Raw genomic sequence first — 19809 nt, forward strand, 5'->3', positions numbered from 1 at the left:
CCTAACTTTGACCAGCTGTCACACAGACGCATAGCAGGCCTTCTAAGGGGTACCAATAAAAGGAATGAAAATGGTGCAACTCAAATCCAGCCCCACTCAAAACAATGCTAATGGTGGGTGACTGTGATGCCAGATTCCCCGATTATATACTCTCTTCTTTAATTGAAGAGGTAATAGGCTGGGAAGAGGCTTTTGGTGAAGGTTTAGAAACCTGTAGATTCTTATTTGTCCCCTCTAATTTAATAAAGGGCATCTAAAAATGAACGTACTAACTCGACCTCACAGTCAGGAGAGTGAGAGAATGTAAAGATGAGAACTGTCAATGGGTCTATCCTAACAAAGAAAAATGACAGTCTGTTTTCATGAGGCGTGTGCTTCTTTGGCTCCTTGGTCCAAAAGACCTGCATGTATTTGGTCATATCTAAGCTTCTATTCCATCCCCGAGGGGTTGAAATCCAGCTTAAAGCAAAATAAAACGAAGAATCTGGCTCCTTTTACTTTAAGTGAGTGGAATCTCCTATCTCTGGGGACCAACAGAAACTATGTAAATAAGATAAAAGAGACTAAACGTTATTTAGTCACTACTTAAATCCAAGGTTTTTCTTTCTTGAATAGCACCAGAGCTTTGTTAATTACAACCTAGACTATGAGTCTGTTAAAGTTAGAAGAGGTCATTTATTTTAATAAAATTCCCTTGTTTTATGGACAAGGACATTTAGACCCAGGAAGTTTAAATGCCTGCCAAACTCCTACAGCTAATGAATGACAGGTCTGGGAGTAGTTTTCTGGACCATATATATCAAAGGAAAGAAGCTTGACTTAATAATAATAACCTAGATCTAAGAAGGTTGTTGCAATCAATAACAATGAAAGTTCGTTGTAAAGTTTCACTTAAAGCCCTTACAAAACAGTCTGTTTTAACACATGAAAAATGCCATTCGTTTATTCAGACCTGTTCTTAATAACTATACATTGCAAGTATGTTTTACAAAACCTATAAATCCTGAAGAGCTGAAAGAATATCCAACTTTCTTTTCTAATTGATTTACTTCTCCATTTCCCCAGACCGCCAAGGTAAAGCATATACAGTTTATTTAAGGGACTGTTTATAGACTCTTAAAACTAAAAAAGACCCCAGAAACTCTCTTTCAGTTGCTCTTAATTGAAACCATCCAAGATGGTTGGTTGTCTGTCAATTTTTTAAGAATCTCCAAGGAGAGAAATTCCACAGGCCCATAGCAGCATGTTAAAATGGTTAATCACCATGGCTGTCAAAAATTATATCTATGGTAAGCTTCACTTCTCCTATTTCATTTGAAGCTCTTTTTTTTCTTGGTGTTTTTCATGCAAAATGAGGTTGTAATGAGCCACCCTTTATAAGGGCTCCATCAATCTAGTAAGAAAATCGCTAGCTCCTTCCCAATGTGCTTTCATCTCCATTATGCCACCATTTTTCTCACAGGACTACAAGAACACAAGGCTGGCTGATAGGCTCTCCTATCTTCCCTGTGATGCATAGGAAAGAATGAGTAATTAGCTCTTCATTGGGTCTTTCATTTCATAAAATGTCTAGGGAAGCTGCATTAATTATACATGAACTGTTCCATTTATGATGGGATAATGTTCACAAACAGATAATCTAGAAGGTTGCTTTCACTGTGCTGTAGTGGAACTTGGGCTTGAAGGGAAATATGAGCTCATTCATATCATTGGGTCAATCTACACACAATAAGCATTACAAAATATTTTATTCAGAACAGTTCTAATAGAGTTAAAAAACTCTCCTTGTTAAATATTGCAGATTGACAAAAATGATAGATATGGAGGCAATTTTCTTTTAGATGTTTGAATTTCAAACTAAAATCAGAAACTGCTTTCTACAACTAAAAGAATTGTACTTCCAAAATGGATTTGAAGCAGTCTAAAATAAAAGGCACAGCCACAATCAAACTTTGAAAATAAGTGTAAAGAGAATAATAAGAGTCAACTGACAGTGTATAGAGGTGGGGAAGAATGCTTCCCTCTAAAAAGTATTTCAAAGACTATGCTTACAGCTGACTTCTCCACACACAGTAAATCTCAGGGGATGAAAAGGAAACTGAATGAAATTTGTTGACAACAGTTAATGCCTGTTGTGTCTGTTTTGGCTCAGACACAAAACAGACATCAATGTAGCTTGGGGATGACCAAAATGCAGCAGCCTCTAAGTCATTGTTAGTATATATTTTTTCAGTTCAAAAAAATAAAAGCAGTTTTATTAAATAACTGGATAACCATGAGGTGAGAAGTATTGTCCACAGTATTTGACAACCTTAATTCTTGATGGTTCTTAAGACTAAGATCCCAAACAAGTAATTCCATTCTATTCAATTGGATTCAACTGGATTCAATTCAATTCAATCCTGTCAGTTCAACAATCAAATATGGGCAGCTACTATAGCATCCAGGCAATGAGCTAGACACTTGGATTCAAAGGTAAATAAATATGTCCTTTGGCATCAAGGAACCCATTGACAGGGTATTATTCTTGGCAGGGTAGACCCTTGTAAGGTGAGACCACAAATGGGACAAAATATTCAGGAAAAACATAAAGGATATAATCTATTCTCCATGGTTATTTTTCTATTACAACAATAATACTTAGTTGCATTTTTCTTTTACCACTCAACTCAACTGTAAGCCCCTTGAAGTCAAGGTCAATCTCTCATTCATTTCTAGGCATCTCATTCATATCTCATCCAATGCTTACACATAACAGATGCTCCATCAATGTTTTGAATTAAATTAAAATAATCTAAATGGATTAACTTCTTTTGGGCAAATAAGATTGTCCAGTTGATTAGAAAGAATACTTTTAACAAGTATTCTCATTAACAAGAATACTTTTGTGCATGAGGGTATGTTGGACACTTTTGTGCATGAGGGTATGTTGAATTAACATAAGTCATGGAATTCTAGAAGGCAAAACTCATGACACACATACTTTCAATGACAATACTGATAATATATGATTTATAAAACCACTTTCTAGCTAAAGCCATACAGTAAACATCAAGATTTGCTATATATAACATTTCCTTTTCAAGTTATTCAGACACAATTTTTAAAAATTTGCTGAAATTTGATTGTTGTAGTAACAGAACAAGAGAACCTGGAAATTGGTTTCCATTTTAGTTGTCCAATGTTCTTAAGTATCTGTGCAAAAACATGTAAGTATCATACCGTTACTTAGGAACAATCATTTTTTCCATTCTCATTTTTCATCATTTAATGCAAACATCATAGGCATAGAAGGATCCAATTTTCATGCACTGTGCATGGAAATTCTGGAGCATGTCATGTTGAACAGCACAATTCAACCTGGCACGTAACAGAGGACACTTCTAGGCTTGGCAATTACCTAGTGAACTGGATCAAAGGAAATTGCACAAATGGATTATCAAGGGGAATAAAAGTCCTCTTGGGCATAATAAGTGAGAAACACGTTTTCATTTTTTTAAAATATGAAGATCAGTAGCTGCAAATTATAGAATAATTATGACCCACTGTTGGATCATGTGATGTCCCACAGTTATCTTCCACAGGGTATTTTAAAGGTAAAACAAGTCTGCTATTGGAAAACCACTCACCCAATGCACTCATTCATCTGCTCTGCAACAGAGAACTGGATAGAATTGCTTTATTGCCAGAAAAATAAATGAGTTCATTCAATTAAAGCACTGGCTGGAAGCAAATAGTGGGAATTTGCCTATTCAAATAGTAGAAGGTACTTCTGATTCTCTGTCACTAGTGATTTAAAAACTGTTTGTTGCCAAATCCACTGCAAGTACTGATCACCAATCCCCACACAAGCCTCTTCCTTCCCATCTCCCTTACTGATCTCCAGACCGGTATACACAGGCCACCCTCTACCCTGCCAGTCATACACATACATACCCCACCTGCCTGGAGAGAAGCTGACATTTGGGAAGGATGAGAGAGACTTCAAGTGTGTGAGTCATTAGAGGAGCTATTCAAAGCATAGTGGGTAACTGAGGTAAGCTGTCTACACTGGAGTGATATGAACCTTTAAGAATGACTCATGCTCAGTTTCCTGGAACTCTCTAAAACTCCAAAGAATTATAAGGAATGAGCATCTGGCTTTAAATATTTTGCAGTCCTATACAGTGAGATAGATGCATGGGAGCTAGATTCTTTAAGTGATCAGTTCCCATAGGAATCATTGACTTTTGCTTGTGTATATTATTTACACACCTTGACTTGGCTGTCTACTTTTCATTGGCTGTTGACTTTCTAATCACCTAAGAGCTACTTAAGAGATAAGTGACCCTGTACTTGTCAGAGACCCTTTTCCAGATGGTGACATCATTGAAGGGTCCCAGAGAAGAACTATGCCAAAAGAGAGCAACAACAAAAAATCAAGGTCAATTGGCATAGAGGGCAAATTCGTATGGCATTTCAGTTTGCATTTAGAGACAGTCTCTGTATTTGCAAACAGTCCTGCCTTTAAGTGGAGTTCACCTTCTGTCTGTTCACGGTGATTTCATGGTGAATGGAGACATCTAGGATGCGCCCTTTAATATTTTTTCCCAGATCCACATGACTGGAGAGTCCTTACTAGTTTACACCAGATCACATGGCACTTAAAGCAGCCCTGCATGTGTTCCATATGTTTATATGTGCAACCATAGGTTTTGAAAACAAAAACATCAATACCTCAGGGCTATTTTTTCCCATCCTTTCATTGAAAGGAATGAAATAGTGAGGGTAGATCATAATAGTTGAAAGAAGGCTTAGCAGGAAGTAGTTAAAGACGAATTGTAAAGGAGGAAAATTCCATCCTAGATCTGCAAAACCTGCCAAAGCCCCGCCGAAACACTATGCTTACTTTAAGGTGAGGAATCTCAGAGGCCTAGGATGGTTGCCAGACACGGGCAGTCATTCAGTTATTCACACACTCCCTGCGGTTGTAAATCCACAGAGCTGTACACGTTAGACTTGAGCAGCACAGTGAGAGGGAGGGCTACTTACTGAAATAAAAGCCCCTGTCTCCACACACGAACTGAAGAGCATCCACCAGCTCAGCCCCGCAGAGCGTCTCCGGTCCAGCCGTGGCGGAGCTGGTGAAGGTGAGCAGGCACAGTGCCAGGTAGAAGAGATGCGAGGAGGACATGGTGTGCATCTTCACCTGCCCAAGAAACAGAGGGAGGGTCAGGTTTCTTCCTTGGTCCTTGCAAGGGGAGTGGGGTTGGACAGAAGTGCATTGACTCCCACGATTCCACGACTGTCATTAATCAGGACTGCCCAGCACAGAAGTCAATAGAGTACATGAGAACCCAGTGGGAGTTGTGGATGGAGCATGTCTCGGCATCCAACAACCTGTGTTTATTCCCCTGGCTACTGTGGATCCTTGGAGGAGTCCTCTCTGAACCCTTTCATTATGGGTTCCTATTTCAATGAATTGAGATAAAATATCTAGAAACATTTACTACGGAAATGAAAGATGCTATTATTACAGTGGGATCCCATATCACTCTGAGACTCTGGTAGGACTTTTGAATTATCAAAGATTGTGCTCAGTACAGATTCGAGGCCAAATAAGTTTTGTTAATTTAAATTTCTCAATATTGGCCATCCACAGATGGTACATGCATTCATTATTGAGCAGAATATTTTTAACCAAAGCATTATTCCCTATTTTTGACTAAAAATAATTTGCTATGGCAAAAAAATGGCTTTTGACAATACTATATATCATCATAGGGGTTTTTTTTTTTCTCTTATTATGAGAGACAGACAGAGAGAGAGAGAGAGAGAGAGAGAGAGACACTGATTCCTTACCTGGGGAGTATCAGCAGTTGACACAACCACAAATAGAAGAAAATAACAGAAACAGAAAAAAACATGAGAATCAAAGAATGAAATTGGCTCTAGTAGAAGCCACTCCTGCATAACTAAAGCCCCTGGCCTCAAGTCCAATATCAAATCAACACATGTTGAGAATCCCTTCTGTGTGTTTTTATTTTATTTTTAGTCACAGGAATTCTTGGCTTCATCTCTTGGAGGGACTTATGTGTCACTGTAACTATTTTATAGCAAAATATACCCAGGGACCCCTGGTTGGCATGACTTAGTCAATGATAGCCAAACAGCAGCCTTGCCAAAAGCAGCAGTCCTGTGGCTCAAGTCTCCCATCCTCACTCTAAGTAGTAGAAACCATGCTGAGGCAATCATTAAGTTTTTCCATATTGTTACTTGTGGCACAAAGATGTGGCTTTTTCCAAGAAGCCTCCCAAGGTGAGTTGTTTCACTTCTCTCAGATGCATCTACTTTCAACATCACAGGAAGAGTCACTGACAGGGTGTTAGGTGAGGGGCCCTATTAAAAGGGTTGTGGAGTCACTCTGGAAGCTATAATTATAAAAAGAGGCTTTTGTGAACCTCACAGTAGTGGCAGGTCCATTCAACCCCATCAGTTTTGAAGAAACAGTCATTAATTTTCTGACCACCCTCCTTGCCCTCCATGGACTCTCAATTTAATGGCTCTATTTCAGTGGCAAAATTTCCCCCATCATTCTAATGAAGATTTCCATTTTTGTAGTCAGACCTTCACCTCAGCAATTGAAGAAAAAAAAAAAACAAAAAAAAAAAAACAAAAAAACCCAAACCCCTGTCTCTTGTTAACAAAATGTAAATATTTAGTTAATGGTTGTAAAGCAGTTGAAGATGAAAAGCGCCCTCTATTTGCAAATGATCATAAATAATGGACATAAAATAGAAGAGGAGGTAAAAGCTCAACTGAATATTTACTGCATTTTTCTCAACAGGATCTCTACATGGAAATCTTCCATCCCTCTACATAGCCCAAAACACTGGGACTGGAAGAAGCAAGTTATCATCCAATTCTCATTTTTTTTTCTTTTTTTTAGTTGTAAAATTAGTGGGGTTTTCCTGTTCAGTATTTCCATTAGAAACCTCAACAAATTCAACCCAACTGGACCTCATGGCATTTTTCAAAAGAACAAACCTGTGATTGACCTTGCAGAGCATATCCCCGCACTGCGGGAATGGGCCAGTTCTAGAAAGTATGTTATTCTACCAAATCCTATTTCTCCACCCCTCCCTTCTTTGTTGAGTTTATAGCAATGCTGAAGTCTAAGCACCTGCAATGGTAGATGCCTTCAAGTTCTTCAGCTTTCGTGAAATCCAGGGAATAAAATTACTCAAGTTATAGCCTTAGTGAATTTCAAACTTCATTAGATGTCAAAACCATATTTTTAATAGTGAGCTCTAGTATAACACATTTAAGTGCAGCAATACATATAAATCTCTAGAACTTAAGAATTTAATATTTTTTAAACAGATTTTTCTTTTCCTTTTTTTTTTTTTTTTTTTTTTTTTTTTTTGCTGAGTTATATTGTCAGATAAATCTCAGTACTTATAGTTCTAGGACAAGATAGAACCTCTAGTGCATTTTCTTTTAGTTTAGGGAACAGTCCAGTACACCCACAGAGAACCAGATAATTTATCACATTATGTTCCCACAAGGGAAAACAATACCGAACTTGCTTAGGAGTTAAAAGTGTGAAACAAGTGGTCCCATATGTTCATTATTTTCTTGGCCTTTTATTTTGCCAAACACAAAAGAAATGAATAGAGAGAAAGGAAAGATATGATAGAAAAAAAGGGGAGAATCAGAAAGACATGAGAAAAAAAGAAAAAAAATCAGAAAACACTTTCTCAAAAATCATTCACAAACCCAAATTTTAAAAGTTCTTTCTTTTTTAGAAATTTTAAATAAATGGAATATTAATTGATTCCAGATGTCTGGGCTACAATGAAAATGCCCTGTAAAATTTGAGGGCAACAGTCATAAGAAAATACTCACTGTAGGTGTAATCATTTTTGTTTGTTCCAGGTCTTTTACAGCAGGTCAGGGTGGGTATTATGAGGCCGATGTGAATAGAAAACTGAGGTCTTAAAAACATGTGCTGCTTTGTGGGTGGGGTTTGTGAAAGCATCTAGTTACATTTGGACACCCAGGCAGGTATGCTATGAGCCTGGGTAAACTGCCTTTTGTCCATTGAAACAATGAACAAATTGCACAGCTGGGATTTAAGTCAATCTTTTTTCCCCAACCAAGCCACCTATTTCCATTGTATGCCTATTGTAGCCGCCCAGATAGTGACCCAAGCTCCAGTCCACTCCCTTACTCCCTTCCCCCGACTCACTCACTTGGAAATACCTTGAGACTCAGAGTACAATCAGTTTGTGAGTTCTGCCTCTGGGCAGGACACCTTTACTCACTGAATTACATGTGAAAGACCACGCAGCTCCCTCAAACCACTTCCTGCTTCAAGTACAGAAAAAAGTAACAACTTATTAAGAGCTCCACTTCTGAAGTGTTCAGCATACACAGCATGAAAAGTGCATTTGGAAACAATTTTCTTAACTTGTAATTAACGCAGAGATAACGTTCCATAGCCTCTTTTATGATCCCCTAAGTAGGGAGACAAAAACTCCAGCTGCTAGATCACATAGTATGTATGCACAGTGACGTCATTTCTTTGAAAGCAAGGTGGCCTGCATGTGTTGGCATCTCAGGAACAGCAGAATCAGGTGCCTGACAAGGGTGTATCTTTAACTCCCAGAGCCACTTACTTGACTAGGGAAAGTCCTAGCGGTGAAGTGTTTGAAAGCAGCAACTGAATGCTGCACTAAGTGGCAAGACGTCTTATGAATTGAGCCCTCAGGCAATTGAATCGGTGGAGCCAGTGACAGCAGCTTAAAAGCGCTTGCAAATTGAAAAAAAAACACAAGTCTTGAAGGACATAATTTTGCTGAGAATGGAAACTAGAACTACGGCCAGCAATCGGAAACGAGAAGTCGGTGCACCGACAGCAGCAGCCAGATTTACCTAAAGGGACTTCACGACACCGAATATAAAATCAGAGTTTTACAACACAAAACCCCAAGTCCAAACTCTGCCCATGAAAGTCCTCTTCTAAACAGAAAAGTTGGGCGAGCAGCTCTTAGAAAGTTTCTGCTTTCCATATACAGTATGTATTTGTTTAAATTATGCAAATATGCAAGGTCAGCAAGAGTTGTCAAGGAGTTCTTTTTTGGAAGAACAAATTACACTTTACTCTAACTTTAACTCTCTCTCCGGGCATAAGTGCAGAGTTCCGGGACCTTAGCTCCAAAGATCATATTTAAAAGCTTTAATATCATCTAAAATATAACTCTTCATATATAGCATGTCTTGTAAATAAAGTCCTGATGAGTTATACACACACAGACACACACACACACATGCACAAGAACATGGTCTTAAAAATAAAACATCTGCACCTGCAAAAGAAGAAAAAAATCCCCAAGTTCATATCCACGCTCTATAGCCCTTAGCCATAGACAGGATTTAAAGGAATCTTCTATAATGACACCACGGAAGCCTTGCAGAAGTGGGGGATTTAGCATAGTACCTTGCAATAGTTTCTACTCAGACAGATATCTGTGCAAATGCATCCATCTCCCCGAGCTATTTTTCAGATTCCACAGAATTGCATGTTCAGCAATTTATAAATAACTCCCAGTTCCGAAACAATGAAAATTTTAAAGTGAATAACAGTTCTAGGCAGAAGCAAACAGTACACAATTTAAATAAAATTCCCCAATGACTTCAAAGAGTAAGAAATATTTACCTTCAAGAAATCACAAAAGCAGCACTTAAATAATTGGGTTGGAAGACTGCTGATTTTTCCCATTGCTTCTGAAGTACAAAGTCTGAAAATGAATTGGTTAGCAGGAATAATGAAGCAAAAAGAAATCCAGAGAGATGGGAGATGTTGAGAGCAATGTCACATTTCAATTTTGAGGACTTTATTCCATTGCGCAGGCTCTATCTGCTCTGAATTTAGCAGTGACAGTGAGATTTAGCAAACAGAAGAGGGATTTAGAGAAAATCCTCACATTTATCTACAAAACACAGACACTGTAGACAGGAAACAGCTGGGGGAACATTTGCCTTCTCTCTCTCTCCCTCTTCTGGCAAAGTTATCGAGTAAGGACTTTTTTGGGCATGGTGACAAATAACATCATACCTTTGCATTTTAAAACTAGAGCACAGAAGCATTTTTTTCCCTTAAAAGAATGTGTGTTAGTGACAGGGTTAGCAGACTTTAAAATACTTATGCTGCCATAGAAAATAAGGATCTGTTTTCTGATTAACTTTCTGCTGGGCAGGAAGACACACACGTCTGCTCATACACCTTACCAGTATTAAAGGAATGTATACATGGGGGATGGGAGAGCAGTTTTACATTCTAGAGCAAATGCAAAATTTAAAACAAAAAAGAAAGAAAGAACGATAAGACCCTCTCCAGCAAACTCTAAATTTTAACCCCGAAGTGACTGGGGTAAAGCAGATTGGAAGACAGCACTCGGGTGACCCCTTGTCCTAGTTGCCAAGTGAGCGGAGTGATCTCATTTCCTAGAACCTATGGAGGGGCAGGCAGCATCCGATTGGTCCCTTTAGGACACTGTCTCATACTTTCTCTCCTGCGATGAGGCAAAGACTATGCCGAGCTGTAGAAACCAACTGAAATAGAACATTTTTCTTTATTCTTTAACTAGGCTGCCTGTCACTGTCCCCTCCCTACCCCAGCACTCTGGGAGAAGGGGACCTGGGGGCCAAACAATTTTCCTGTTGTTTGAATTTTCCACATAACTCAAACCTGTGTGTGCGTGCCTGTGTGTGTGTGTGACAGAGGGAGTCTGTGTGCCAGAGTGTGTTTTCTTTCTCTGATTTTTGTGTATTCTAAATAACACCAGCTGGCTAGCAATACCCTCTCAAGGGTTATGATGTCATTCAAATCCCTCAACTGGGTGACTGGCCGGCAACATGGTCCAAGCCAGCTGTTTTGCTATTTATAATGTACACTTGCCTTTGCCATTGAGAATTCAGTTCTGATCTTTTGTTGATACAGCGTGTACCTATTTCCCTTTGGTTTTGTGAAGCAGTAGATAAGAAAGTGGATTATAAAATAAGGTTGCAAAAGCCCAGAACAGACATACCTCTTTCCCTAGAGAGCTTTCCAGGCCTGGTTTCCCAGGAGTGGTAGAAATAACCTAGACCTTGAATTTTTTCTTTGCTTTTTTTTTTTTCCCCACATGACTCTCAGGGGACTGACACATCAACTGAAAACAGAGTTCTGCTTGAAATCCTACTCTGGCTCTTTATGTTATCCTGGGGCCAGAAATTTGTTTGTAGAAATGGATGCCCTAACAAAAATCAAACAAACCTGTTTTGTTTGGAAGGAGGTTGGGTTTGTTTGGGTCTTCTGTGTGGTTAATACCTCGTAGCAATGTTTACCTTTCAGAAATCAAAGTTAGAAATCTGGAATTATGTTGTGTCAATGGTGCACTATGTTCAGCAACATTTTGTGAGCTCTACCATGTGCCCAACTACACACATCCCTAGGAAAACACAGAGGAAGAAGATATGGTCAAGTCCCTTCAGGGGCTTGCAGCTGAATGTCAGAGACAAAGAGGAAAACTTCACAGTCATGTGATGGGCATGTGCTCTTTTTAAAAACATGAACAGTACACAATGAGAGGGAGTGACACATTCTCTGGGAAGACAGGGGAGTAAAATATTTTGGAAAATCCAAAATGAGGGAGGCAAACTGTGTCATGAGAGGCTTTGGGGTACCATGTTGGGAAATTTCAGTGGATGGGATTTGACCCAAAGAGTATACTAAGAGGTATCATCAAGAGGTGGCCCGGTAGGTGGCCCTGGATTATTCTTAATGCAGGGATTACCCACATATGCAGCTATGTGAGTAATCCCTGCATTTAAGAATAATCTGTGGCTTCCTTTAATAAGCTCTCCTTGTGCACTTGATTTTCAACAAATCTTTTTCTTTTCTGCAGTTTTTGTGGATCATACCCTTTCTGAAAAATATCTATCCTCTTATGGACTTTGATGATGTAGATTGTATGGAACAAAAGAGCTGATCTCACCTGTCTTCCAGATGAGAAAGAACCTCTTTAACCAAGTTTGGAGAGTCAGACACTGGCTGGAGTCTTGGTGCTAAGTTCCTTGTTCCAACATTGGGCACCATTACAGGTGAAGGCCAGGACTTTGTTTAACCCCTTCCCACTGCAGTTTTAGCATACTTTAATTGTTCCAAGATGTCCTAGAAGCTAACTATATGTCTTCAAGTCTGTCACCCACTTTGATGTGCTCTCTTGACATGCTCAGTGCACAGATAACCTTATCCACAAGCATTTCATATGAAAGGCTGTTTTGGGGACAGATGCTGTACTCCAGCGATATTGACACACTGACTCACAGTCTCTCGGTTTTATAACCCCAATTACCCTTAAAGGATAATTAGGTTTTAATTTATGTCCCAGTTTTTATGTCACAATCAAAGAAAACTGAAATTTCAGTGAGTCGTAATTGTCATCAGCTGTGCTTTGGAAACATTCCGATGAGAGCTATCAGTTTCCAATGGGGGAAGCAATTTCCTGAAGTGATTAATGTATATTTCAATTGGGAGAATGGTCTATATTTTTGGACAGGGTGAGCCAGCAATGGAGCAGGGCAATAATTCCTAGAGAAAAGGTCATTTTCTTTGCTAATTCCAGGAGTCAATACAAAAATGAAAGAGCAATAAACGTGCCACCAGATTACTTTTTAATGGTCAAGTGCTGTACCTGCTTAGGAGTAAAAGAAATGAATGCACCTATTACTACAAATTCAAGGTAGTAGTAAATCTAAAGTCCAAGAAGAGTTCAGGTTATGCAGTCCCATTGGAGAGAAACATCTAGGGTCATTATAAAATCATGGAATGATTATGTAGTCTCCTGCCTGCAAAAATCTGACAGTGAGATATGGCCACCAAAATAGCTAACTGTAAGGATGTGCTCATCATAAGAATATCCACTCCTGGAAATTCAAAGATTCACAGTTTCACCTTTTGCATGTGTAATGCCTGTGGGATATAAATAACTCTCCCCTAAAGCCTTCTTCTTGAGTAGCATATTTGCATAAAGCTACAGCCTCAGAAGCCTTCTGACACCTTTCGAGCACACACAGAAAAAATTGTTCATTTCCTTAAAGGGCAAGCTGGCTAAGGTTCACAGAAAGCATGGGTGGGGTGGGCAAGGAGGCCCTGTCTTCTCCCTAACTTTTTTTTTTCCTTCTCAAGCCATGTTCCCAGTCTCCTGTGTTAACTGGAGAGGCGTTAGTCCAAAAGGTAATTTCATATCCATGTACAATAGGGCATGTTTACAATTTATTTCATTAATGTCTTTGCTGATTCCCAAGGAAAGCTCAGAATGGACATTTGGAGGTAAGGGAATTTTGGAATCAAATAAAGGGTGAGGCGTAAGGTTCTAGGGCAACCACCAGGCAAAGAACTTGGGGGAAACTATTGGATGTTTCTCTTGGATCATGGTTTGTGAGGATGGTTGGTCATGGGTTGCTCAAACTAATGTTTGAGGTCAAGAACTTGTCAATTCAGAATATAAAACTCAGAGGAAAAGACAGAGTCTCAAAAACTCAACATGCTGCCGAGCAAGTGGCCTAATGTCAGCTCCAAAACATCTGCTTAGAAAGATTCCTGTGATTCCCCAGGAAGATTTGCTCAAAGGAGCTGCTCTAACTCCTTGAAGAAGCGTTTCGCCCACGACTAGGGAAAACAGATATAGGGAGGAGAAATCCTTTCACTAAAGAAATCAGTGCTTTCTTTTCAACATCAAACTTGGATCTTATTTCTTCTAAAATGTCAAAAGGACAAATGCTGGAAACAGAAACGAAACTGTTGTGGTTGTGTGAGCAAAGTTCTTCTTCGTTATGGCACAGGAGAAGTCACGGCATGGGGTAAGGGTGGGTTGGTGGAGTGAGAGAACTTGAGGACTCGTCACACTTGCCCCACGTTCCGTAGAAGGTGGGGAAAAGAGACACCGATGCCAAACTGCAGGGGCAGGACCCACGTAAACGCTTTCTTGGGGAACAAAAAAAATGTGCGCGCCCTCTAGTGGACTTCTGAGAAACTGCCACTGCACTCTTGACCGTGGCTGTGCGTTTTGGCAGGAGTGGGGGGTTTTTTGAAAGTTCTGGATTTAAATACATTTTAAGCTGCACTTATCTTTAGTTTTATTAAGTCTTTTGAAATAAGTAAGATAGATATTCAATTCACTGTAGTTTAAAAAGGGGAAGATTGATAATGGGGGAAAGAAAGATCATAAACTTCATCAGGGCATGGATGGATTCCTCATGGCCATATTCCCAGCTCCTAATTCCGGGTGCATGAGCTCGAAACATTTTGTTGAATGAATGAAAGTCTAGAAAACAAATGATGATAAAGGTAAAATGTAAAAATTGCATAAACCCCTTGAGGGTAAAATAACCAACCTCCTCATTTTATAAGAAAAATAAGACCAGGAAGAGGGGCTGTTGGAGGATAGAAAAATGACTTGTCAAGCAAGACAGATTTAGGTGCTCACAAAATAGAATTCAAACCCAGTCTCCTTGTCTATTCTGCAGTATTTCTATCATATTAGTTTTCAAAATGTGGGTTATAACACTCCTGGTCAAAGACGTGGCGTTAACGAATCACTTAAGTATAGAGGTGGTTCCATTTACAATTCTCTTTCTGATCCTGAATTTCCAAAGAAGAAAGTCTCAGTTTGGCACTAGTTTGTCTTCAGTGCTTCCCTAGCACTCATTAGTCTCTCTTTATTTTATTATTTTTTAAATTTAAGTTTTAATTTTTGTGGGTATGTGGTAGGTATATATATTTATGGGACACATGAGATATTTTGATACCGGCATGAAATGTGAAATAAACACATCATGGAGAATTGGGTATCCACCCCCTCAAGCATTTATCCTTTGTGTTACAAAAACCTCTCTTTTTAACGACCAAAAAGTGACTCTCCAGTCCAAAGTCTTTCCGGCAGAAGTTTCTATCCAGAATTTAATACTGTTTTGTTTTCATGGAATTTGCTTTTAAGCAAACCTTCTGTTTAAAGCAAATGATGCTATATTTAAAATAGATATTTTAAAGTTTAGTTTTAAAACATATGTATATAAGTCTTAAGAACATCAAGTTAAGAAAAACATATATATTTAAAGCAAGTAAATAATTTGACAGGTGGCCGATGGTTATGACACACAATTGTAGGTGGTGTTTGAAAGCCTGGTGTTTGGAAATCATTACAATAACATGCCATTGTGTTAGAAAAACAAACACATAGTCACAACATAAAGGCAGGGAACAAAGACCCTCTACATAAAAAGATGCCAACATATAAATGCATTAATTACATTTCTAGATAATTTTGATCTCCATTAAGCTCACTCATTTTTCACTTCAGTCTTTCACAGAGACTGGAAATGTTGAAGAGGGGTTGTCAGCCAGAAAAGCATCTGAATTAGGCCTTGAAGCATGAATTCACCTCCAAGATGGAAAAACAATGATAAAGGCTATTCCAGGCAGAGGGAACAGCATGAGTAAACTTATGTAGGGATGAGAAAGTTCACAGCGATGAGGGGATGTGGGAGATGAGACTGTGGCTGTGAGCTCAGAGTCCTGCCCTATGGAACCCTTTTACCTCCCACTCCCCATCAATAGCCTCCTTCACACAGTTGGAAGACTGGAAAACAGTCTTAATTTTCTCATGTTCCCTTGTACACAAAGATTTGTGTGTAACTAAGTCTGTGATTAGCCCTGGGACTGGCAGAGTGCCTCAAGGTAAATAGCAGACGTGGGTTACATCAAAGCCTAGGCCCACGAGAGGCACGCCTGGGTAAGAACTGAGGTACATATTGATCATCTATTCACCTTTCCAGATATTCCATTTGTAAAGCTTAGTTGCAGTGTTTATATTTGGGAGGTAGATTTTAATAGAAAAATGAAATGATTACACTTGATAAAGATTTTCCACTGTAAGAGTTGAGGCAAGATCTTGTTTCTGGGGAGCAGTGAACTCTCTAGGAATGCAGGTTCATCAGAGCATCACACACTTCATGTGGGCTGATTAAAGAAGTTTTATTATGCTCCATGAAAGCAGGGCATGCAGCCCCAGTCTCAATCTTTTACCTCCAGATGGCTAACTGTGGAACTTCTCAGGTTGCTTCCTGTTGGGGTCCCCTGCATAAACAGAAGTTAGGACATTCAATTGCAGAGGGGACGCTGCATCCAGAAGAGCCCTCGTAATGCTCTATCTGGGAAGCACATACCCTTCAAAATAGTATTTTGTCCTGGCTGGGCACAGTGGCTCAAGCCTGTAATCCCAGCACTTTGGGAGGCCGAGGCAGGTGGATCACCTGAGGTCAGGAGTTCGAGACCAGCCTGACCAATATGGAGAAACCCCGACTCTACTAAAATAATTAGTGGGGCATGGTGGCTGGTGCCTGTAATCCCAGCTACTCAGCAGGCTGAGGCAGGAGAATCTCTTGAACCCAGGAGGCAGAGGTTGTGGTAAGCCAAGATCGTGCCATTGCACTCCAGCCTGGGCAACAAGAGCAAAACTCTGTCTTAAAAAAAAAAAAAAAAAGTATCTCGTCCTTTGCCCAGCACAAACCCTTTAACACGGGTTAAACACCTTGCAGACACTCAGATATTCCTAGGACACCCTTTGCTCCTTTTCACAATACCTTGGTGAAGGCCTCAGCTTCTTTTGGAGCTCCAGATAAAATGTTAAACCCAGTTGTATTAGTCATGGTTCTCCAGAGAAACAAAATCAACAGGATGTATACAAGTATATATAGAGAGGTTTATTTTAGGGAATTGGCTCACATGATTGTGGCAGCTTGGAAAGTCAAAGTCTGCAGGGTAGACCAGCAGACTGGAGAACCAGGGAGGGGAGCAAAGGCAGTCTGCTGGCAGAATTTCTTCTTCTGAGGGAGAGGTCAGTCTCTTTTTACTAAGGCCTTCAACTGATGAGATGAGACCACTCGCATTATGGAGGTAATCTCCTTTACTCAAAGTCTACTGACTTAAATGTTAATCTCACCTTAAAAAGCCACAGGGACATCTACAGTGATGCTTGACAAAGTATTTGGGTACTGTGGCCTAGCTAAGTGGACACATAAAATTAATCATCATATCAGTGCCTCTCAAAAGGTGCACTCACTGGTCCTCCCTCACTAAAACTGAATAGTAATAATAATATTTTCCAAGTGGCAAAAAAGAGAACCCAAGTTAATAAATTATATTTTCCAATTCTAAGTTTTCTTCTCATTCATTTTTCTTACACCTGTGAATCCTGCACTTACTGTTTCTTGATCATTGCCAAAAAGAAGTTGTGGCCACTTGCCTTGGCTGTGTCATTAATATTTTATGAAGATGACGCTCATTGGCAACAAGAAAATAAAGTGTTTTTTTTTTGTCTTATTCTAGAACACACATGCACACCACTCAAACACATGAAAACAAATACAAAAATAGGCACCTGTGCTTAGTTTCTCTAGATAATGAAAGTACACTCATTCCCTGATAAGAAAGTTAGCTGTTTAGACCAATGGAGAGAAGTTTCAGGCCTAAGGTGATATTTGAGTTGGGATAATTTCCTGCCCTTTAGCAACATTGGGAGAGAGCTTTTACATGTTTATGCCTCTAGAGACTGACTCTGTGCCTGACCCTATGTGGGGCTATGAACCTTTGTATAGTATGAGGCAAGTGATTTTTAGCACCTCTAATACTTTTCTGCATTTTTTTTACATTAAGCCAGCATTTTACAGTCAGGAAAAGTCTCCCAAAACAATTATTGGAAACATGATTGATAGGTGCTATTTGTACCATCTGTTCTTAGTGTTGACTGAAAATGTAGCATATACATGTGTGTTTATGTGGATGTGTATTTTTTTTTATTATACCTTAAGTTCTGGAATACATGTGTGGAACATGCAGGTTTGTTACATAGGTATACATGTGCCATGGTGGTTTGCTACATCCATCAACCTGTCATCTACATTAAGTATTTCTCCTAATGCTATCCCTCCCCTAGCCCCCCACCCCCAGACAGGCTCTGGTGTGTGATGTTGCCATCCCTGTGCCCGCATGTTCTCGTTGTTCAACTCCCACATATGAGTGAGAACATGCGATGTTTGGTTTTCTGTTCCTGTGTTAGTTTGCTGAGAATGATGTCCCTGCAAAGAACATGAACTTATTCTTTTTTATGGTTGCATAGTATTCTATGGTATATATGTGCCACATTTTCTTTATCCAGTCTATCATTGATGGGCATTTAGGTTGGTTCCAAATCTTTGCTATTGTGAATAGTGCTGCAATAAACATACGTGTGCAAGTGTCTTTATAGTAGAATGTTTTACATTCCTCTGGGTATGTACCCAATAATGGGATTACTGGGTCAAATGGTATTTTTGGTTCTAGATCCTTGAAGAATTGTCACACTGCTGTCCACAATGGTTGAACTAATTTACTCTCCCATCAACAATGTAAAAGCATTTCTATTTCTCCAAACCCTCTTCAGCATCTGTTGTTTCCTGACTTTTTAATGATTGCCATTCTAACGGGCGGTGGTTTTGATTTGCATTTCTCTAATGACCAGTGATGAAGAGCTTTTTTTCATACATTTTTTGGCCACATAAACGTCTTCTTTTGAAAAGTGTCTACTCATATCTTTTGCCCACTTTTTGATGGGATTGTTTGTTTTTTTCTTGTAAATTTGTTTAAGTTCCTTGTAGATTCTGGATATTACCCTTTGTCAGATGGATACACTGCAAAAATCTTCTCCCATTCTGTAGTTTGCCTGTTCATTCTGATGATAGTTTCTTTTGCTGTGCAGAAGCTCTTTAGTTTAATTAGATCCTATTTGTCAATCTTGGCTTTTGTTGCAATTGCTTTTGGTGTTTTAGTCATGGAGTGTTTGCCCATGTCTATGTCCTGAATGGTATTGCCTAGGTTTTCTTCTAGGATCTTTATGGTTTTAAGTCTTCCATTTAAGTTTTCCAAACATCATTTATTAAATAGGGAATCCTTTCCCCATTGCTTGTTTTTGTCAGGTTTGTCAAAGATCAGATGGTTGTGGATGTGTGGCACTATTTCTGAGGTCTCTATTCTGTTCCATTGGACTATTTATCTGTTTTGGTACCAGTACCATGCTGTTTTGGTTACTGTAGCCTTTTAGCATAGTTTGAAGTCAGGTAGCATGACGCCTCCAGCTTTGTTCCTTCTGCTTAGGATTGTCTTGGCTATACAGGCTTTTTTTTTTTTTTTTTTGGTTCCATATGAAATTTAAGATAGTGTTGTTGTTGTTGTTGTTTTTCTAATTCTGTGAAGAAAGTCAATGGTACCTTGATAGGAATAGCATTGAATCTATAATTACTTTGGGCAGTATGGCCATTTTCATGATATTGATTCTTCCTATCCATGAGCATGGAATGTTTTTCCATTTGTTTGTGTCCTCTCTGATTTCCTTGAGCAGTGGTTTGTAGTTCTCCTTGAAGAGGTCCTTCACATCCCTTGTAAGTTGGATTCCTAGGTATTTTATTCTCTTTGTAGCAATTGTGAATGGGAGTTCACTCATGATTTGGCTCTCTGTTTGTCTGTTATTGGTGTATAGGAATACTTGTATCCTGAGATACAAGTATTTTGTATCCTGAGACTTTGCTGAAGTTGCTTATCAGTTTAAGGAGATTTTGGGCTGAGATGATGGGCTTTTCTAAATACGCAATCATGTCATCTACAAACAGAGAAAATTTGACTTCCTCTTTTCCCATTTGAATAACCTTTGCTTCTTTCTCTTGCCTGATTGCCCTGGCCAGAATGTCCAA

The 19809-nt window shown here is 39.2% G+C and overlaps 1 protein-coding gene across 6 annotated transcripts in view; it reads right to left on the reverse strand.

Annotated features, from left to right (window-relative positions):
* IGF1 (insulin like growth factor 1) overlaps positions 1-9947 on the reverse strand; it is an 82855-nt gene extending 72908 nt beyond the window's left edge. For 3 of the 6 annotated variants that reach the window (XM_005572040.5, XM_005572039.5, XM_065524721.2), the window contains exons 1-2: positions 9701-9947; positions 5032-5188 (exon numbers count right to left, since the gene is read on the reverse strand). In XM_005572040.5, coding sequence (XP_005572097.1) covers positions 5032-5188; positions 9701-9763 — 220 coding nt within the window. In that variant the 5' untranslated portion in view covers positions 9764-9947. Of the gene's footprint in view, positions 1-5031; positions 5189-7887; positions 7955-9700 lie in introns of those variants that run through there. The other 3 variants (XM_005572041.5, XM_074007637.1, XM_065524722.2) reach the window with 1 other exon arrangement.
* Between the last annotated feature and the right edge of the window lie 9862 nt (positions 9948-19809).

The sequence above is a fragment of the Macaca fascicularis genome, chromosome 11 (genome assembly GCF_037993035.2).
Source record: "Macaca fascicularis isolate 582-1 chromosome 11, T2T-MFA8v1.1".
Classification (NCBI taxonomy): Eukaryota; Metazoa; Chordata; class Mammalia; order Primates; family Cercopithecidae; genus Macaca; species Macaca fascicularis.